Genomic DNA, 21,772 nt, shown 5'->3' with positions numbered 1-21,772 from the left:
AGTTGAAAGCTTCGTGTCGGGCCATTGTTAAAGGTGGGAAGGCCTAATGTGCCTATGCCTGACAACTTTGCACTTTCAGGACCCTTTCGAGATCCCCTGGGACCAGCGCGGGGCCCTGACCCAGTCACTGGACACTCTGTTGAGTGCCTTCCACGAGGCGGTAGACGAACTTGGCGGGCCCGACAAGTGTGTTCCCCTGTTCGTCAATCACTTGAAGCTTCTTGCTAGCCAGTCAATGTAAGTATTTCACTGTACACCAGCAGTTATATGCGTCAGCAGATATAATGGAGCCATTTCCCGATTTGCTAGTGTGTTCCACTGCGCTGCACATTTTCCCAACTAGTGGTGGCAATGGCGATTGTTCTAATGGAGCCAAAGTGCTAGCTGCATACACCTGGGGTTGTCGGAGGAGCCGTGTCTGCATTTTCCGTGGCGTAATACAGGCAAACTGCGGATATACAAGCTGTTTGCAAAAGTAACCACGCCTTCGCTAAAATGCTTTCCAAGTACATTTGCCAACGCCTGACAGACAGTTGTAGTTGTGTTTGATTGTAACGTAAAAAAAATGTGTGCAAAGCCATCGACTGTTGCGTCTTTGAAAGAAAGAAAAGGCAAATTCACTCTTGCATGTCCTGTGAAGATAAGTTATCTAAATAAACTCGTGGTTAAGCCTGTCAAGCCCCACCCTGAAATGGCAGAAGTATGCGATCCTCAGTCCCTAGTAAGCACGTCTAGGCATGGTTGTGGTCTTCGCTAGTTCCCTTAAGCCACTGTCACTGCAATACAGCTAGGTTATGCGGTGAAGCATACACAAAACATTGTGGTGAAGCTTGTTAAGAGTGGAAAGGGGCCACTGCCACAAAACATAGCATGTGTCCCTTAATTATATCTGCATGCACACTCCACCTCTGGTCACGGTATGAGCGTCGAGATGTCTATTAACTGTACTGGCAGAGTTTGAGCTGTTTCTGACGTTGCTGTGGCAATTTGGGGGCCTTTCTCACTGTGACTTTTTTCCGTTATACAGTCAACGACCGATTTTTTCGGACCCTCTAGGGAACATAAAAACGTCCGAAAATTCAGGCAGTCCGAAAAAATGAATGCATGCAAAAAAACGCACCCTTTTTATTTTTTTTCTCAGATCTAGAGGTAAAGGGCGAAGTAACAGGCTTCCGGAACCCTGCCACAGCATCAGTGAAGTGGCTATAAAAAGAGGCGTTCAAAAACTCTGTATGCAGCCGACTGCCGGTTTATTATGTACATGTGCATCGCCGGGCAGCCGGTGTTATTGCTGCAGTGGCTTGAAGAACTTGCTGATTGTTGTTTTGACGGCGTTCCGGTTGCATGCGATCATATTCGCTTCGATCTGAGCAAGGGTCATGTCAGCACTGTACACCGATGAAAGAGTCAACAGTGCTCGCGTCAACTCGCCGCCTGTAGGTGGCGCAGGCATTGGCTCCTCATTTTCAACATCGGAGTCTTCTGAATCCCCCACAACCCGACGGACTATTTCCTCGTCAGTCAGTTCTGCGCGGAATTCGAGCTCGTTGTCAGCGCCAACAAACTGTTCAAAAGTTATTTCCGTGGGTATGGAAACCCCAGCAGAGCGGAGGTCGTTGATCACGTCGTCCGACGGTACTGCTTTCCGCGCTTCGATGCCATCGGCGAGGACGACGAAGACGGAGTGGGCGCCATTGAAGGCAAGCGAAATCCTCAAGTTGCGAACAGTGGAGTTCGCTGACGAGCGTCGAAGCACCTAGGCCTAGCGTCGCAGAGCACACTTCACACAACCGACAACCACACACCACGCTAGCCAAAACGTGGCCTGCGCAAACAAACAAAATGGCGCCGCTCCGGAAACTCCGCCGGAGGCGGAAGTGCGGCGATGAACATAGCCAGCGTGGCCAGACCAAATAGGTGTGTGACGACTAGATTCGGCTAGTTGTGGTTCAAAGCGGTGATATGCTTTGGCTGCAAGTGGATTTCCTTCTCAAGGGCGCTGCGCGAGGAGCCCAAAATTCCTTCCGTCCATCAGAAAGTCCGGAAAATTGGACGGCGGGGGGTTCGAGCGTCCGAAACTTCATATGTCCTTATACATTGATTCTATGGGGCTCGTGGCGGTGCCGCGAAGACGTCCAAAATTTCAGGCATGTCCGAAAATTTGGGCGTCCGAAAATTCAGTCGTTGACTGTATATTGTTAGGTATTTTTATCAGAATCTCTGAAACAACATGAATAGAGCTTTACTGCGTAAATATTTTTTGTGCTTGTTAACAATATGAGGTCCACTTTTGTATATCTCATTTGGTTCAAATTGATGTAGGCTTCCCTAAGTTATCTGAAAAATAATGTGAAAAAGCAAAGGCTAGAAGAGCTGAGTGTGTCATTTATAGTGAAAGAGCAAAGTGTAAGAAAAAGCTTAAGTTGCCAAGGAAGTTGTCAGTGGCTAAGGTATTTGTTTCCTGGGGCCATATTCTGTAACGGCTCATTTTTGGAATCTGTTCGCTTTCACGAATACCATTAACCGGCACTTGGCTGTCGTCATCCCTGTGCGACGTGATTGCAAATTTTGTTGCCATCACACAGGTTGTCAATCATCTCCAAAGCGAACCTGTCATCTCCTACTAGCAGAAGCGCAAAGAATTTGTTTGCTCGAGGGTCGCTCGCGGTCGCGAGCATGATCTCAAGGGTTGCTAAGGCAACCGTGGCTGTCAACTAGCCTCACGATGGCTGGCGTAACGAGACAGAGACGCTAATGACGACTCCTTTGGTTGTGTTGCTGTCAAGCGTTGGCCAAAGACAACAGCAACACGCCAAAAGGCAACATTCGACATGAGCAAGGGAGAGTTCCGAAGGCATTTGAGGCTTTCCAGAAACACAGTGCATTGGCTTTGCGATGAGCTAGAAGAATACCTTGGACGAGAAAGATTTAATGGCATTGACACTGTGACGAAAGTGCTCTGTGTGCTGTGCTTTTGTGCCACGGAGAGTTTTAAGCAGTATGTCTGGAATGAAGCGATTGACTTATCGCAACCACCAGTCATTCACATCGTTACAGCTGCTGAAAGGGCAATAACAGCTGAGTGAAAGGAAAATTGACCTTGACTGCACGAAGATTCTCGAGGTAGCGGGATGTGTGGACGGAAATCCCATTACAATTGTGGGCCCTTAACAAGCTCAGGCCCAATAATACGGTATCCTATTAAAGCCACCGCCTACTCTCAAAGAGAACCGCCTCATTTGCTTATGTATGGTGCACTATCTACTAGTTACCAAAAAATAAAACAGCGCAAAATAAAATTAAACCATCAGCGGCTGTTCACTGTGCGAGCTCCCAGCTATTGTTGGTGGAAATTAAATGTACAGTTATTTTACACAAACCGTCATTTTTTTTAATCGATAGCAATAGCCTTCAATTGCTATATCATCCACAATGTAGTACAAACAAAAATAATGACATCAACTCCCGGCAGATCGCCATTCGTTCGTTGGTCTCCATTGTGGCACAATGTTGCACTCTTTCTCCGAGTGACGTAACAGCCAGAGTGAACCAGTTCCTAAGTGAACTGTTACAGAATACAACCCCTGATGGCAGTTTTCAAAGGCTTGCATAGAATTTCTTATTTTTGTTCTTGCTTTAGCACTTTTCATCGAATGGCCGAGTAAATCAATTGATCGATCAGAAGGCCTCGTTGCTCTTGGCAATGCAGGGGACCAGCTGCTGTACAGCTCTGCAGTGCGGCCCTGGAAGACAATCCAGGTTGGTCCGACGGCTGGCTGCAGCTTGTGGAGCTCCACCTCAAGGCTGGGGATGTGGAGGAAGCCACTAATGTAAGAAAAACCTCGGGAAAGGCCCTTGTTTTCACGTTGTGCTCGTTAGAGTGAAGAGCCAAACACTGCCAAGAACAGAACTCTTGATTGGGCGGACTTGTTCCCCAGAAAGACGAGCAACACTCGTCCTTCACCAAGTCTTGTAAAATTGGAGTGCTTTTTTGGACCAAACAAATGAGAAGCAGAGGGGGGCGGGGGAGGTATTTTAGTTGCAACTAGATGAAGCTAACAAATAATGAATCCAAGGAAATCTTAAAGGAAATCGTTTGTTGTTTTAATTGAAACGCAGAAGCGATGTAAAGGGAAATGAGAGCAACAACTTGTCGCTAGTGAGAGCACAACCACAACCTCTGCATTATGCCTGCGTTGCATTACTGATCCTGTTACGGCGATAGCTCTTTCCACCTCCACTCTCTTGGGTATTTATGTGCGTGTGCATGATCTAACCTGGGGGAACGTTGGCAGATGTGAAGCATCCTTTTCACCAATGGCGTCGCGTAGTATGTGAACTTTAGGAGCACGCAGCTCTGGCAAGTGAACTCTCGTATGGGACATGAAGGCACGAAACCTATTGCAGTTGAAATCCTCACTGCTGCTTTTTAATGTTTCCATGTGGGCATGTTCGACGGTGCAGGCATGACAGGTTTCCGTGGATCGCTCTTTGCAGGTATTGCAGAGAGGCCTGTCGCGGCTACCAACAGATCCACGACTCTTGTTCAGAGCGGCGACGGGAAACTTCGTCCTGCCAGGCGACGTAGTTGAAGAGCTGCTGGAGAACTTTGTGGCCCACTACTTCCAGGTCGATGACAACCTAGTTGGTCTCCAGCGAAGCACTGCAGAGTGAGTTTAACCTGGATGTTACAGCCGATAGCCCTGTCGCAAGGGAGGACATGTCATTTGTGGGTAATCATATTCAATGCAGAAAGCGATGTTAGGTTCCAGTAGTGCTATGCGGTCGAAAATAATGCAATTCATGCGAGATGGCGATGACGGATGTGTGGGAGAATAAAAGGCAGCGAAATACGCAACAGTTTACATTAGGGGAGTGCGAGTACTCGTATATCACCGAACCGAACTGTACAGGGCGCGTTCAAATAATTCAGTTTGTAAATCGAATATCTACTATTGAATTTTTCTGACTATTTGATATGGAGAGATGCGCAGTGCAACATGTTGTGTGTGCCACAGAGGCCCTCCATGCTTGATGCCACCCAAGCACTTCATTTTCTGCACAAATGGAGCGCCGAACACGCTGTAGACGGGCCGCCCAGGCGGTGGACTTTGTCACTGCGTGTGCTCCCCGACGTCGGCCCGACGCAGGATCGCACACGCAGCACCGAACGCTGCAATTCGCACGACGACGCCACGTCGGCCGGGGCTGCCTCTGTCGGTACAAGGTTCTTTGTCCGGATCAATAGGACCGTTCGGAATGACAACGCGACAGGGACAGAGGGAACGGCAACAATAGCAGCACATATTTCGTGAAGTGCAAAAGCATGTTCGAAGATTAGGTTGATTATCCGCCGATGGGCATACGGATCATGTTGAATACGTGGCGGCAAACTTCATCCTGCTTCGACAGCCGTCAATCTCACCTGCACACATGATCTCGGTATCGAACGCAGCTCATGAGACATGCGCACAGGGTTGGCAAACTGACCCTAGAGGACAAACTTAGTGGAAAAAGTGGCAACTGCAAAGGTGCTGCCACGTTGCTACGACTCATTTTTGTAACAGCCAGAATGTTCAAAATATTATGCACAAACAAGCGTTAACATGTAGCACGTACATATGGGTAACGTGTAAAGTTCATTTAGTATATTTTTCAGAGATTGGACGGCTATTCAGAAAATTCTTAGGTAAAATTTACGATGCGTGAAAGGATGCATTTGTAGGCACCCAAACTAGATGGCGCCACTATACTAAAGGAGACTCAAGATTGTGTTGAGCATCTCATCTTGTCGTCTACACCTGCTCCCCTGCGCAGAGTAGCAACATACTTTTTGCTGTGGTCTACTCTTATTACTGTACAGTGTACTCTGCTACAGTACGGTCTACACTTAGGAACTCCAAGTAAGTATTCCAGCACCGATTACAGCCTAGCTCTAGTATATGAGCGGGTGCAAAATATCTTTCTATCAATAGAATGTCTGTTGAATAGAATCAAGTGCTTTCCTTTTCTGAAGCTAAAGAACTAGTGATTTTATGTTGTACTGAATGTCAATGAGGTTCTCAAATTTAGGGTGGACCTGTTTTATGGCAATATTGTATTGCATAGAATGTTTATGCTTTCCAGTTTTGCCCCAGAATACAGAAGGGCTTTCCCGTCTTTATGGCAGGTGGGTTGTCATGATGCCAATCTGTGCAACAGGCACAAATGTAGACCGTGCATCACATGACCCGATGACTTTTAAGCACGTAGTCATCATTCACACTGTGTGGGTGGGCCAGGCACCGACTGCAAAGAGCAGGTGCCGTTTCATAGTTGGGTTCAGCGTGATTTGCCACCTGTCAGTTTCTGAAATCAGGCAAGTCGTGGCAAGTCATGCTCTTTGATGGGCCAACACCAAGGAGCACACGCAGTAGGGCAGAAAGCAAGTCCACAACTTTGTGAACTCAGGCAGCCCGATTGGCGCGTACTCGGTGCCCCTTTTGCATGTCATTGAGAACGAGGGGCTCTGCAACACGTGCAGCAGTTCGGGTCTCTGCACCGAATATACTGAATCCAATATAACTTCTTTACACGTTTTGGAAAAAACGGCAAGAAAAAGCGTACTAACTGGGAAAGTGTATGATCCAAACTAAAAAAATATTGACAGACTCAACTGTCGTTGACATCTATGTAATGCGAAGCGTTGCGTGGGTTGTTGCGGCATGAGACGCCGAAGTGCCGTCGAGCTGGTGGTGCTCCGGTGGCTCGAGACGCGTTTTGTTGTTTTCCTGCTGTGTGGTGTTTTGAGAGGGCCACCGGAAACTGAAACGAAATCGAGCTGGTAGGCGACGTCGGATGCCACCGAAGCGAAACGGGATGCCCACATCGCGCTGCCTGCAGCAAGGGACGGCAGCGCATTTGGATTATCGTCTACTAAAAGCTTGCAGTACGCTACCAATGGCACTACACACCACGCGCTGCAAAACAGATAGGTGAAGATGCTTATCGCAATGGGTTTGGTGGCGATGGCTGTGAATGAGGCGTGCGATGACCCAGCCAGAGATTTTCTGGTACCAAAATAAGAAACTGTATGCTGCATGTTTTCACATGAGACGGGTGGCTATATACTGTTCTCGATTGCGCGCAGCTCGCGACTTGTTCATACGGGCAGCCGGAAAACGCATAGGATTGCAGTCTGCAGCAGCAAACAGCGGCACATTTCAGTTATCGCCCATTAACCCTTTCGCTGTCACGGACGTACCGGTACGTCTTCGCGCTTCCCCCCCACAGTGTCACCGACGTACCGGTACGTTCTCTATCGTGCGTTCAAAATTTTGCGCCTGAGCGCAAAGGTGGCGCTCCTGAACTGGCCCCTCCATCTGTTGACTCTTTCTACAAGTTCGTATTTTCGCCTCGACCTGTGTTAGTCACGTATTGAAGAGTACCGTGCGACTGCCACTCGCCCCTCTCTCTTTGCTGAGTGGCGCGGTGGCTCCGCGTTCACTGTATCATGCGTCGTGCGCGTGTGGTTATGGGTTCAAGGGTTGTTCTGCCATCTCCGCGGGTTTGAAGGTTTTTATTTTTATTCTGTTGGTGTGTCTGCTACGGCGCGTCAAGTTCAGAGGCACGCGCCGCGCCGTTGCCTCTCCGAAAAGAGTGACTCGATTGCTGCTTTCGCTCTCTCGCCGCACCCTCCCTTCCGACTTGCAGCAGTAAACGTAAAGCCCTTCGAACTTTGTTTTAGCCTTTTTCCAACTCCCTCTGTCTTCTTGATCACGCAACGTCCCATTTCTCTCCGTTGTGCGGGCGACTGAAAGCGCATCCTCCCTGCGCGCGGTTACTTTCGGATGGCTGAGCGCGCGGACCTTTGTCTGCTCATTGGAGCGGTGGCTCAATTCCGATTCAGAATACGAGCCGAGCTCGGATTCGGACTCGGACAGTCTCATGCGAGGAAGAGGGGAGTTCCGCATCGTCAGATTCGGATGTTGAACGGATGTTATAGTCAGGCTGATGATGATGATGATGTTTACTAACAACAGCTGCAGAACACTGAAATGTGCATATTGCAGTGACTATGTTGTTTGTATACCAATCATAATCAAAAATAAATTGCTGTGTTCATTCTCTGTTATGCTCGTTCCCTGAAACCAAGCCGACACTGGGGGGGCGTCACGGCCAGAAAGGTCCGACAGCGAAAGGGTTAAAAGCGTGTGCTACGCTTCCTATGGCACCATGCACTGGGAAGCAAATAGGCGAAGATGCTTATCGCAATAGGATTGGCAGTGGTAGCTGTAAATGCCACCTGTGACGACTCCGGAGAAAATTTGCTGGTACCGAAATGAGAAACTGGGTGTGTGCAAACGTTTTCACGCGAGACGGGTGTGCGAGTAATGCGGTGAAACTGCCACAGCAGGCAGCTATATACTATTCTCGATCGCGCATTTTCTTGTTTATATAGGATCTAGGGGCTGGAGAACGTATCATACGATTGCACTTTGGCGACGCACTGAACATTGGTCCCGAAAAACAGTGTTTTCCGGGAACATATGAACTGGTAAAAAATGAGCGTAACTCTGTTGAATCATTTTTGTGTTCTTGATTGCAAACGTTGTCGTAGGGCACACATACGTAACAGGAATGTATCAACGAGGTTCTGCTGTAATCATGTATTCACTCATTCCCAGTTTTCGTTGCATCACATTGAATATCCCCACGTAGCAGCAACTTAATGACATTCTGTGCAAGTGACCTCTACACCATAGGTACTAGTAGTCTTGGTAAGAATTTAACTGGCAGTATGTGAATGATCTGATATTTATTGTGATAGTAATTTAATGGACACTTCAAGCTTATTTCTGCTGTCGGCATCGCCGTGAGGTTCCCTGTACAGTGCAAGGGCGATAAAATCATCACCACACGCCTTTTGCTGTGTGTGCAAGCGAAAGCACGTGGAGGTGAGCGAGTGATCGTGGCTCAAACTCATGCACGAAAGGGAGGACAGCGGAAAGGAAGGGCGCTGTTTTTCGTTGCGTGCAAGGCTGTGGGGGGAAAGGTAGGGAGAGGGGGCGCATTCTACTCCGGTGGGGCCCGGGCCGCTGCATCTTGAAAGCCATCTGCGACGGGGACAAGGTCCGCCGTGAGTAGCAAGAGGGGGAGGGATGCATTCTACTCCGGGTGTAGTAGAACTGCAGATGCTGCAGAAAAGCCACTTAAATGTCTTCCCTTACTGGCATAATAGAAGTCATGCTCACACACGTGTCACAGTTTTGCTATGGCTCCATCCTTGGTAATTTTGGTGGGAGCTGATCCTTGCATTGTCCAGCCACACTGCAAATATCACGTAATGGTTAGCAGCCGCATGTCATACAGTACACAGCTAAGAACCACCAACCTCTTTACTGTAGCAGTAATCTCTTTACCTGTCATTTATGCAGCAGGCAGTTTGTCCACTACTAACCGTGGCTGTGCTATAGGGTAATAAGCAGAGCACATTCTCGTTACAATCAACGAACCTCCTCTCCTCTTCCTTTCTTTCTGTCCTTCCTTTTTTTCCTTTCTCAGTTGTGACGGGTAGGAGCACTTGGATTTGTTGGCTTACACAGTTTGCCAAGTTTGCTAGTACAAATGAAGAAAAAGGAAAAAAAAGGACTGTGCACTTGCTTGCACTTATCAATCTTTTTCAAATTGTAAAACAATGGGCTAAGCTTTCCTTTATTTCTTTCCTTTCTGTTTTCTTTTTTAGACCCTGCATATCGTTCCCAAAGCTTGTGGAAGAACGTAACAGTCATGCCATCTACATGCGTCTCAATTTCATGTGAGTACTGCTGACCGCTAATTCTGTATGCTGCGTAACGTGCCATTCTTTATTTCAAAGAATCCACGAATCAGCATTCGGAAAGGACTATGTTGCAGCACTGCATGCTAAAGGACTAGGAGTCTCAGCCTATAGTAATTTTTGCAAACTTCTTCCAGAACCAAAACAGCCCAGACTCGAGAAAGTACTTTGTGAAATTTATGACATCATGCTCATGTAACGGTGCTTACTTTTCAATGTCATTTTACATGCTAAGGAGCTTTGGCTGCTATTTCTTGTAATAACCAACATTTTGCAGCCCAATGAATTAAATAAGGGTTTTGAAAGAAAACTTTACAGGTATAGGTTGATGTTGGTGTTTTGGTGCCTTTTAAAGGAGTACGGACATGGTATTTCCGACTGTCCATTTTTCTGTGCTAATGAAGGCCCTGGTGCTCTCAACCCCTGAGAAAATAGTGGCGAGCCTCAGAGTGCACCAAATTATCTACTCCGATAGCTTTTCTCACTCGCCTCCTATGCCACTACTTGTTGTGAGGCGTAATGTAGCAGCATGCCTAACAACTGAGCCGGAGGTAGGGCCAGCACGTCGCAGTGTTCTGCTCCCACATGACCACCTTTGCATCGTGACATAACGACGCGGTCACCTCCTAGAAAACAAAACTGGCTGCAAAAGAACTATCGCAGTAGTTCATTTAAGGCCCTCTGAGGCTTGCCACTTTTTTCTTGAGGGTTTAGAGCACTTGTGCCTTCATTATTGCAATGAAAAAAAAACAAGTGATGAGTCGGTAGTATCATGCTGGTACTCCTTTAAAAGCACCAGAAAATTCACAGTAGTCTTTGGCAGCCATTTAGCAGCACTCGTGACGGCTTTTTCCATTGTTGTATGGCTGAGCCGAAGTAACCTGCTTGGTGGGGTCGGGGCTTGGGTTTGCATGCTGCGGGCCGCATTTCTCCTCTGTTGTCCAGTGAGCTGTTCAAGCTGTCGGGAGCGCCTGCCAGAGATGTGTGCGAACTCTACGAGACCCTCCTGACGGTCTCGGACACGACGTCGGACGTGCAGCTTGCCTGGTGGTGGTAAGTGAAGGCCCTCACCATTGCTGGTGTCGTGCCGGTGTCGGTGACCTTGGTTTTCCTCTTCCTTGTGTGTGCTTCCTTGTGCTATCACTCTGTTTCACCATATTTTGCCAAATTAGAAGTATTCATTTATTCATGTATTCTAAAGGAACACTGAGGCAGTTACCTAAAGGGGAGGATTGTGGAGTGAGCTAAATAATAAACATACAATTAAAAAAGAACATTAGTTCGATATAGTCATATAATTATTTACACCAGAAAAATACATATGCGAGAAAGTAGTAAATACACAAATAATCAAACATTTAGGGAAGCCATCTCATGAACAAAAACATCATGATCTATAACAGATACAGTAAAAGCTTGTTAATTCGAACTCGGTTTATTCGAAATCCCGCGTAATTCAAAGGTTTTCGGCGGTCCCAACAGTTTGCATGCAAATTTTGCCGGATAATTTGAACAGCCAGCGTGCCCATATCCGGATAATACGTCAGGTTAAACCATGGCCTCCATGATCTGCTACAAAAAAAAAATTGTGTGCCAGTCTCTGAGGCCAGTATAGTTGCCGGAGTGGCAGCCAGGCAGCACTTTAAATCAACTTTCGGTGAACGATGTGCGCTGTTTTGTGGAGTGTAGTGGTGGTAGCAGTGTGAATTGCTGCACACTGTAAGCAGACTGGAGGACGCAGTCTATGGTGCGGCTACCGTGCCAAGCAGTCACGCATAGATGACTACTGTATTTGCACGATTGTAAGTCAACCACTTTTTCTAAATTTGAAAATCTGAAGTGGGGGGTCGACATACAATCGAAACCAAAACATGGCAACGCCAAAAAAGTGAGACCAACGGGAGCTACAACGTAGTTAGAATTTTATGTTTGCTTTATGGCCCTACCCATAGCTTTTCGCTATCCCACATGTTTGTTCGCTTTTCGGAAGGGTTTTTCAGCATTTTTGAGAGTTTTACAGTGCACACAACACTCATGAGGGGGTGTCGATAGTTGATGGAAACGCCGCTGTTCTATTCGCGGTGGCACCCTCAGTACGGCGGCGCTTGTGGGGAGTATCGGTAGTTCACGGAAGAGCAGACACCACTCACGGGTTTCTCTTTGCCTGTTGCGCTTAGCTATCTCTATAGTTTGACGAAAGGCATTGGTTTGACATGTTCCTCTTGACTGCCGGCTGAAACTGTCACTGACTGTCACTGAAATGCGTGAGCGGTCCCTGCCAGTGAAGTGCGACATGGTCATAAAACAAGCCCGGATCTTTGCCTTTTAAGGACCTGCTCCGTTGTGAGTACAACGAGTGGGTGGCGGCAGAAGACCGCGAAATTACGCCAACCGGACCTGTCAAAATTGCCTCCCTGACGGCTGCATGTGGTTGGGTGCATTCGGCGTGGGCTGCTGTTCCACAAGATGTCGTGGTGCGGTCGTTTACCAAATGTGAAATTTCATGGGACGACGACGCGCTGTGAGCCCGTAGCAACGATGATGATGGCAGCACTAGTGAAGACGAGTAGTCCAGTGATCATGTCAGCTACTAATAAATTTTCGTTATCGAATGCCCCCTCGGGTATGCTCTCCTTCTTTTTCTCCTGTCACACAATAGGGGGGGGGTCGACTTACATTCGAGTCGCCTTACAATAATGTAAATACGGTACTTCAAGTGACCGTTTTTCAAGCGAAATAAAGGTGCAGTGTTGGTACAGCCACATTTCGCACGTTTATTTCTCGTTTTTCGTCCATTTTTGATAATTTGAAAACCTGGTTAATTCAATGATTTTTCGCGGTCCGACGGACTTTGAATTAACGAAGTTCTACTGTACAATATTCTTTGGGAGCCTGTTCTAACAGTACCAATTTACTCGCATAATGCTCGTACCGCCCATATTGGCCACAAGAAATTGTGATTTCTTTTTCCCTTGAGTTTAAATGGTTGAATCATCGTCCCCCTGAAAATTACTGCAGCGACTGTTGTCCACTTGTTCTGGTCGGCGATGATTGTAGCACCCAGCAGCCGAGCGCCATCTGTTAAGCATTCTGCACTCTACCAACACATGCAGTCACAATTCAATCACGTCCAAACCACAAGTGCTGAGGTTTTCATCATTTCATGAAGTTTGTAAGTTGCATGTGGAGAACTAACTCCAGCTTTTGTTTGTTTGTTTGTTTGGTGTGTGGGTGTGTGTGTGTGTGTGTGTGTGTCCATCGCTTCGTCATGGGACGTTATTGAGTCCACATGGTTGGTTTTAAAGGGACCCTGAAAGTATTATTCAGCACTAATTGGAATCGCTGATAGTCCTGCATGTGATGTTTGCAGATGCGAGGAGAACATTGAGCACTTATTGCGCCACTGTACTCAATTTCAAGCACAAAGACAATCTTTGCCCAACACATCGAGGAAACTAGATGATCGTCCTCTGAGTGAACAGAGCACCATCCCCACCGATCATCAGCTCAGAAGGCAGTGAAGGCACTTTTGTGCTTTCCGAGAATGTCTGGTTTGAACGAGCGTCTTCGACTCAATGACTGTATGTGCTTGTCTCTATACCCTTTCTCTATACCCTTTCTCTCTCCCTTCTCTCTCTTCCCCTTCTCCCTTCCCCCAGCATAGGGTAGCCAACCAGACTCTTGACTGGTTAACATCTCTGCCTTCCTTATATCCCTCCCTCCCTCCCTCCCTCCCGCTCTTTCTCTCTCTCGAAAGGATTTTGATGATTTTGCACAGATGTACTGGGTCGTTAGGGTAGGTCCTTCTGATCATTATGTGAAACATTTAAGCGCTCTGCATAAAGCGTGTAATTTATTATAATGTTTTAAATAGGTGCATCGCTACCAGTCGCAGCAGCGCCGCTCCCCTCAGTTTTCCGCTGCCCCATGCAGTGGGCCGTCTTCGACATTTGCCCTTATTGGCCACAGGTACCAATCATACAGAGGCAATATTATTGAGTGATCTTTTTTTAGAGATTCTACTATAACTTGTGCGCGATTTTACATGGCTCCGGGGGGCGCTGGAGCTGTTGAAGTATACAGCCAATAGCATTCCTAGTACTGTTCACAGATAGCGAGCTTGGCACGATGTCAGAAACGTCAGCGACCATACGTGCCAATGCATCCGCCCATGAGTCGCACGAAATCTCGCGAAACTGATAATCTCCTACAGTGATTGACCGAGAACACGACTTGAGGTCTTATAGACGTGCACAGAATGAACCCACAGCATGACCCACAGCAACCTTCTCGAAAACGTGCTATGTCACCATCTTGTGATGACGATGACTCTACATTTGACAGCTCTAACAATAGCCTGTTGCCAACGCTGCGAATGCGATTTTGGTTTCGTGTCCAATTATAGCGTGCTGACTAGTTTCGGGTCCATTGTCCCGGAAAAAAGGTGAGTGTTAGAGTTGGCCAGATATGGTACTAACTCATGGGTTCGCGAGTGCATCATTTGACTGTTAAGTTTGTTTTCGTGTTCAATTGCAGTGAAACCTCATTACTACGAACACCATATCAACGAACTTTTCACATTAACGAATGTTTCAGAAATTCCCTGCTGGCTTCGCACGGTTTCAGTGTAGAAATGTTTCAGTACGGCGAACTTCATAATGCCAAACATTACAGAATAATGGTCGTTATTAAGTTTCCATGTCATGTTAACAACGCCTCAGTACTACAAACTAATCCGAAATCCTAGATTTTCATGTATCCTTCACAGCAGCTGAAATAGTAGGCTAGCAGACGACAAGGCACAGAAAGAGGATACCGTGGCATACGCACTCTGAAAGCAGTTGCATCCTTTGGGGTGTATATTTGCCACACAACAATAAGAGTCATCTGCCCTGCCCGCATTTCCTTTCTTTAACGCGGCGAGCCTGGTACTTCCAAGTCACGAACGGCATGTGCGTTATCAGCATGACAGAGCATTCTCGACAGGACAGTAGCGAGCGCTATGTTCTCAAGAAAGGAAACGCAAGCAACACAGATGATCATTGTTGTGTGACAAATATACACCCCAAAGGGTGCAATTGCTTTTAGAGCGTAGGGTCGGAAAACCCAAGATTGGGGCGCCCATAAAAAAAAATATTTTAAAACATATTTTAAAAATTATTTTAAAAGTAAAAAGGTGAAACAGTATTATTAATATTATTATTATTATTATTATCATTATTATTATTATTTATCTATTACTGCGGAGGCAATGAAGCATCAAGTTTTGGGAGTGCATGGTCTGCCCAGACAAGTTGCCTAGTGATGGAGACGCATCTCTTCCTTCTTTCGTCCTTCTTTCTGTGCACGCCTCTTTCTTTCGCACTTCTTTCTGCGGGCCGTACTAGCTACGCGTGTGGAGAAATGTAATCGCTGTACTCGCAGGGATGCCACACGGTCCCACCTTGCACTTTCTTGATGCTGTCGTTTACGTGAGCTTGTGCTTTGGAATAGTTCAGGTGTCAGCCTCGAGTGAGACAGTTGCAGTATCCATGGGCAAGGGATGTGGAAAACAAACAAGCAGCAAGAAACATTTCGGTTTGGAGGCGACATGGAGCTTCCTTTTTGTCAGTAGTCTTCTCAGCATCAGTGTCTGCTTTGCGCACGTCACTCTTATTATGTGGTGCTTCAGTTGTGAGCGGTGGCGGAATCTATGGAACATAGCAACAGCGCGGGCCGAGAGCCAACAGCAACATTTTCGTGGATAGCTCAAACGGTGACAACTTATGAACTCGTAGGTTGATGGGCGGACTGGTAAATAATTTTGGAGCTTTCACTATAATGACCTTTCAGATCGAAGAACAATTTACTATGGTCCCCTGAATTTCTTTATGTGGAGATTTCACTATAGTGTTGCAGGGTCCGTTTAAAAGCACCAAGGACTTTGCTACTCCAAACGATTTTCCCTCTTCCATGCAGGTACTTGAACTATCAGCTCGAGGCTGTCGTCCGGCGCGAAGGCGGCTCTGCGGCCACTGTGAGTGGCCTCGTGCAGCGTTGCCTGGAAAGTGTGCCCACCCGCAGACCCCTGCCCACGGAGCCGAGAAAGATGTGGAGCGACTGGAACTTCACAAACCACATGCTCAACCTGCTCGCGGCACACATGACCTCACCGCGCGACGCAGCCGATCTCCTCTGGTCTTACCTGCAGGATCGGATAAAACTGAACCCGGCGCTGGTCCAACGGTGTGTTCTGCAAGCAGATGTAATCTAGTAGACGCTATTTAAAGGAGTATCGGCACTGGCAGTTTAAACTTCAGCATTGCGGAAATCAAATTTGGAGCTTGCCTCGTTCTGTCCGGTAAACGCATAGACAAACATAATAGGCACGTTCACGGTATTTGTAGGCTGTTTGTTCATTAACCCAAATACTGCTTGTACGGCTGTCAGTCTAGCCAGGGCACATGATTAAGGCCTGTTCACCGGCTTGAGCATATCATCCCATGGTAGTGATGGGTGCCTTCCAGCAGGCGGGCAGGTAGACAACCAACTTGGAAAGAAGTTGTTTGTTGCTCAAACTTCTGCCATCAAAACAAAAATACAACTTGTTGGTGGCGATAGCAAGTCAGTGGCACGTTTTCCCTAAGGCCAGACTGCTTAGGCCAACATAGCTAACCAAGGCTTCTTTGTCAGCTGTTTGAGTTTGGTACCAAGGCAATACAAATCTATTTGGAGCGGCCATACAGCACTCGGAACATAAAAAAGACATCTTGTCAATGAGAGCAAGGGTGCGGGCAAAACCTTAAATGGCGCCATTGTAGTTCGTTACAATGTAGGTGGTTACCATTGCAATATCTAATGTGTACATAATGTTTCTAAAAGAGCACTGGACCCTGTATTACGTTTAAGATTTCAGTCTCCGTTAAACATTGGTTTAAACGTTGGTCTTATGCTGAATGTGATGCTGCTCTTGGAAGTGTCAGTCGGTGCAGTGATTAGGGAAAGAAGGGAGTTCTACTGTGCCGCACCAATTGACAGGCTAGCACCTTTTAAGGTGTATTAAAATCCTGCTTGTAATAGGAGGATTGGTTACCGATGTTTGCATGCCCAATTTGTTCCTCTTATTTCGCCCGGGTATCAAAAGCTTTTCTTTAGGGTTGCAAGTTTTTTGGGGGGTTAGAGACAACCAAACCAAAAGCTAAGTCATTACAGTAGTTGAACTATATATGGATAATTTTTTTTTCCGTGTGACAGCCTCAGAAGTTTTTTGCCTCATATACTACACTGGGTTCATGTCGTACGCTGTATTTTACACGAGTCCAGCTGGTAGAAACGCCCTTCTTTGTTGGTCACCTCTGCATGTTCTCAGTCGCACCGCTCGTGCCTGCCAGGCTCAGGCAGGCTGCCGTGCCCACTGAAGAAGACTTGTCCTCGCTTGCCAAGCTTGGCAGAGCCTGCGTTCTTGAGGAAATGCGGTTGTCCTCGTTTTCTTTTTCTTCTTTTTCTGTTCTCGCCTCTGACAGAGTGGCGGAGCTGTACCTGCAGTCCAACGACAGGGACCGGGCAGAGACCGTGCTGCGGGCAGCCCTGGTGCCGGGCCTCCAGTCGCTGCGACTCTGGCAACTGTGAGGCCTCGCATTTGCATTCTCTCTCTCTCTCTCTCGTAGCCACTTAGTATCCACTCACAAGCCTGTCGTACTCCTAGAGCCATTTTTGTGCAATTTCCTGTGCTATTTTCATGTTTGGTTTCATGACAGCTCAAATGCTTGTGTCTTCTCTTCATCTTGTGTGTCTGTACGACAGTTCCTCTGTGCAATCCCCGCTGCTTGCTTTCTGGAGTGTTGGTTTTGCAACTGAACTCATTGGCATTGAAGTCGCTACTTCAATGCTATTCAGTACTGCTGTAAGAGGACGTGGTACTGCAGTCATTAAATGGGCAGTATAGTACGCTTCTGTTAATCTAATCCCAACTTTAATAAATTTTAATGTTAGTTTAATCCAGACCCAAGGTCCAGTGTCCATACATTTCTATGGGCCGAAAGATTCATTATTTCGATGCTAAAATTGGGCTTCACTGGATAATTCTAACTTGATTAGTTAACATACACTTAACCCCAATGGTCCACTTGTGATCCGAATGGCCTCAACGTCTTTTTCGGTGGCATTAGAAAATTGTGAATGCGCCGAAGACATGGTTACCTGCCACCGAAAGCTGAATTTCGGCCTGCCCTGAACATTTGAAGTAAAATTTGCAGATTTAATAGATGATTACCACATTTTCACAATTCTAGAGCTATTTTTTTAAGTATGATGCTAGGAATGTTGCCTGGACATTGCAGTCAGATGTGAACCTGAAACTGTGTTTATGGCATTATCAACAACCTGCTGTTAGCACCGGCTTCCCTGCCAGCGTCATCACGAGATGGTGACAGAACAAGCTTTTGTGTAGATGGGCGATGAGGAAATACTACTCTCATTATGCAAGTTTCTCTAAAGGAGGTGTCATTTCATGCACTAAGGTAGTAAAAACAGAGCCACATGTTTTTGGCGTGTCTGTGTTTTGCATCACATGGCGAACTTGCGAAGCGCATAGTCTAGGGCGTGTGCTAACATTAACAGCATGTTTGTGATGGTGATGTGGTCATTCAAGAATTTTGAAATAATGCCAAACACCGTCAATTGTGGGGAGGAGACTTCTAGTGTTCAATAGCAATAAAAGAACTGTCTGAGAAGGACGATGATGGACTTCAACTGCAAATAAGTTTATTGCCATTCTGTGAATGTAAACTTTGCCAATTTCATCTTTCTTTCTGATTGCCAGGATTGCAAGCATGCTACATTTTTCTTGTTGTAAACTCAAAGGTACGATGAATTGGGGTGAGCATTGTTTTCTGATTCGACTTCATAAATCCTTAAGTGCATTTTGGGTTTGGGGGCATGTCAGAATCGGGCAACTGCCACGAAATAAAGCAGCTGCATGCTGCCTGAAAACTTGTTCTCTTGCCAGCTTGTGATCACACGAACAGTAGGCTGTTGCCGATGCACCAAACGCAGTGTCAGTTTCATGCCTGCTGTAAGGTGCAGGTAATTTTTAAGCCCATTTTCTTAGAGGATATGCATGAGTTAGAATCGGGTAAATTGATAATCATCCATCTTGAGTAGTCCTGTTCATCTGAAACTCTGCCCAAAGTAGGCCATCGCTTTTAGAAGGAGATGGCTTGTCTGACACATTCACTGTGCCCTAAGTGCCACCAAGACAGACGCCATTGGGGTCATGATTTGGGTCGCCATTGGAGTTGGGCATGTGCACGTTGACTACTCAAGTTTTAACTATCTGCCGAGGTCGAATTTTAGGTTCAAAGCAGTGAAAGTCATGGCCCAAGTAAATGTGTGGACACTGACCGATGTTGTTGGTCAGGATGGAATTTACCAGAGTCTAAGTCATCTTAGTAAACTCTAATTGCTCATTGTTACCGAGTGTTGCCAAACAAATCATTGAAATTGGGAAGAGGTAACATTTTCATAGATTGTACCAGCAAAAGCTCCAGCAAGCAATGTTTGTGTTGGGGCAAATCACTACAGTCTCAATGTCTTTGAAGAATTCGCCAAGCTTTGAATGTCCATTGTTTATGTACCACTTACAGCATTAAAGGTTGACCAGGAGTCTCAGAAATGGTTGGCATAAGGTTGTGATTTTCTGTCTGATTAAGAGATGAGACATGGATAGATTGTGTACTCTTGTTGAGATTAAAGAAAAGAATTCGTGGGGGTTGCAACATTCATATGGGGACGGATTACTAGCGAAGCTGTGAAGGCTGCATACATTACGAAGTAACATTTTTTTCATACGGCACCACACTACGGCGACACAAGCGCCGTCGCAGTGACCGTACCTCCCATGCATTAGCCGCGACCGCTGCTGCAGCCTCACCAGTACCTCTGACACGCGTGACGTTATGACTACAGAAGCGCAAACCACGTGCACAGGCACGGTCGCCGCCCTCTTTCCCCCTCTCCCCATACCTGTCACTGTAGTGGAAGACACTGGAATAATTTTGATGACTCGTGGTTCTTTACTTTGCATGTGATGCTTGGCATACAAGCATTTTTGCATTCCATCATCTCCGGGAGAATATAGCAGGGATTAAGCCCATGACTTTGCACTCTGCAGCAAAACCCCATTGCCACTATTGCCACCGAGTCACCTTGGCAGATCATGTGACACGGGGAAATGTTAACCGGTGCTCTTATTAACCAACAGAAACGGTTGCCAAGGGAAGTGAATTCCAGTCTAGGGAGCTGAAGATTAGGTTAAGTCATGAGAGTAAGGTTAAGTTTGCACAGGACTAGGGTAAATGGAAATATCCAGGGTGGGATGGTCATAAGGCTAATAATACGTTCATGGCTACAAGTAGGCTAATGATGATGGTTTCCACAAAGAAGGCTTGTGTTGTGCTCACGCTTAGACACTGACATTATGCTGACATTATGGCAGCTTCTTAGGCAAAGTAACTCGGTTGCTGACAAGGGTGGCGTATCGGACTTGCCATTATGTCTTGACTGAAGGTGCCTGAATTCACACCTGCGCACCAATGCGTCCAGTGTGCCTTCTTTTGCCCTCATACTTCCCTGCACTCAACAACCTTTAGTCAGTTGCTGAACTGTAAAAAAAAAAAAGAGGCTTTTGGTGCTTTATTTTCCTCATTTTCTTTGATATCACTGGATTGTTTCATGGCTGCCATGCTTAGAGACAGTTACTTGCAGGCAAGCTCAAGCTGATCGGGAGTGCTTTCTTAGCACCACTTCACATAATTCTTGTACCATTGTTAAAGCATCTTGGTAGATCACTCCTTCATGTCAGCTTTGGTTCTGTAACTGCCAACAAATAAGGTGAAACCTCTTCATTGGGGGAGGTATTCTTGGCTGTTCACTTACGGGGATACAGTTACTTTTTCAAAAGTTGGTATGACTAACACCAAATATGCCAGTGTCCATGGGCAATGGCATTCGTGGCACTATGCTAACACAGTGCTTGTCACTGTCTGGAATGCTGTTGCCTGTAGGCACAGACGCATCCGGTGCTAGTCGCACCAAATCTTGCAACGCTGACTGCACCCAGACAGTGAATGGCCAAGAATTCCACTCTGTAGGTCGCTCTTAATGTCGAGCGATGGTAATCTGCTTCAGCGATAAGCATGCCTTTTAATTGCTGGCTGTACTCAGCAGGATTGAGTGCCATTTAAAAAGAATCTGCGGTGGAACACTTTTGCATGTTCATCAATGTCATCGGAAATGTATTGTAGCTGAAAGCTTAATTCTCTGTAGTTTCCATTCTGAAATTAAATTCATTAGGCTGAATTGTGCTGCGTGTAAGATAGTACTTTGATTTTGCTGAAAAAATTGTGCAAATTGAGAGTCATGGTGTGTCCTTAATGTGCACTATAGTGTGTCCTTGAGTTGCTTCATTATAATAACCTTTGATGAATTCTGCAGCGATGATGCTGCGCATTGAGCATTTCGTGTTGTGGCATTCGTGTTCACGCACCAAGCCTGACATGCCTCTGTGATCTTCACTGGTGCCGATGTTGAGAACTGGACACTAGATGCTGTAATCTTCAAAAAATATTAATAATTATGGTAACCCTTGTTTCGAATGGTTATTCTGTAAATCAGAAAACCTTTTAATTGGTCAGACCTTCGGTTGACTTCACTTAGCTACCTGTAGAAAGCTTAATCTTTCTCTTGTTTGTTATATCTCGGTTAAGTGCAGTTGAATTTCCTCAGGCACGTTAAGGTTTTTACCGTTCCTTGCTCCTTGTTTACTGTTCCTTGCTTTCCTAATGGGCTTCCACTTATAGAATATAATTTTGTTTGCCTTGTTCCTTGTTTCTTCTTTGTAATATTAAATTATAGTGCATTGTTATCCCAGTGCGGAAATAATAATATAATGATGATGATGACGCAAATTTGCAACAC

At 46.3% G+C, this 21,772-nt stretch overlaps 1 protein-coding gene across 3 annotated transcripts in view; it reads left to right on the top strand.

Moving 5' to 3' along the window:
* The window catches only part of LOC126543912 (uncharacterized), a 91,542-nt gene that overhangs the window by 61,671 nt on the left and 8,099 nt on the right, over nt 1–21,772 (top strand). For all 3 annotated transcript variants that reach the window (XM_055062411.2, XM_055062412.2, XM_055062410.2), the window contains exons 25-31: nt 80–237; nt 3,710–3,830; nt 4,498–4,670; nt 9,725–9,796; nt 10,763–10,870; nt 15,776–16,042; nt 17,320–17,421. In XM_055062411.2, the coding sequence (XP_054918386.2) occupies nt 80–237; nt 3,710–3,830; nt 4,498–4,670; nt 9,725–9,796; nt 10,763–10,870; nt 15,776–16,042; nt 17,320–17,421 (1,001 nt within the window). The remainder of the gene's footprint in view (nt 1–79; nt 238–3,709; nt 3,831–4,497; nt 4,671–9,724; nt 9,797–10,762; nt 10,871–15,775; nt 16,043–17,319; nt 17,422–21,772) is intronic.

Source organism: Dermacentor andersoni, chromosome 10, assembly GCF_023375885.2.
Source record: "Dermacentor andersoni chromosome 10, qqDerAnde1_hic_scaffold, whole genome shotgun sequence".
Classification (NCBI taxonomy): Eukaryota; Metazoa; Arthropoda; class Arachnida; order Ixodida; family Ixodidae; genus Dermacentor; species Dermacentor andersoni.
Note: the sequence above shows the minus strand (reverse complement) of the source record. Positions and strands in the feature narration are given on the sequence as shown.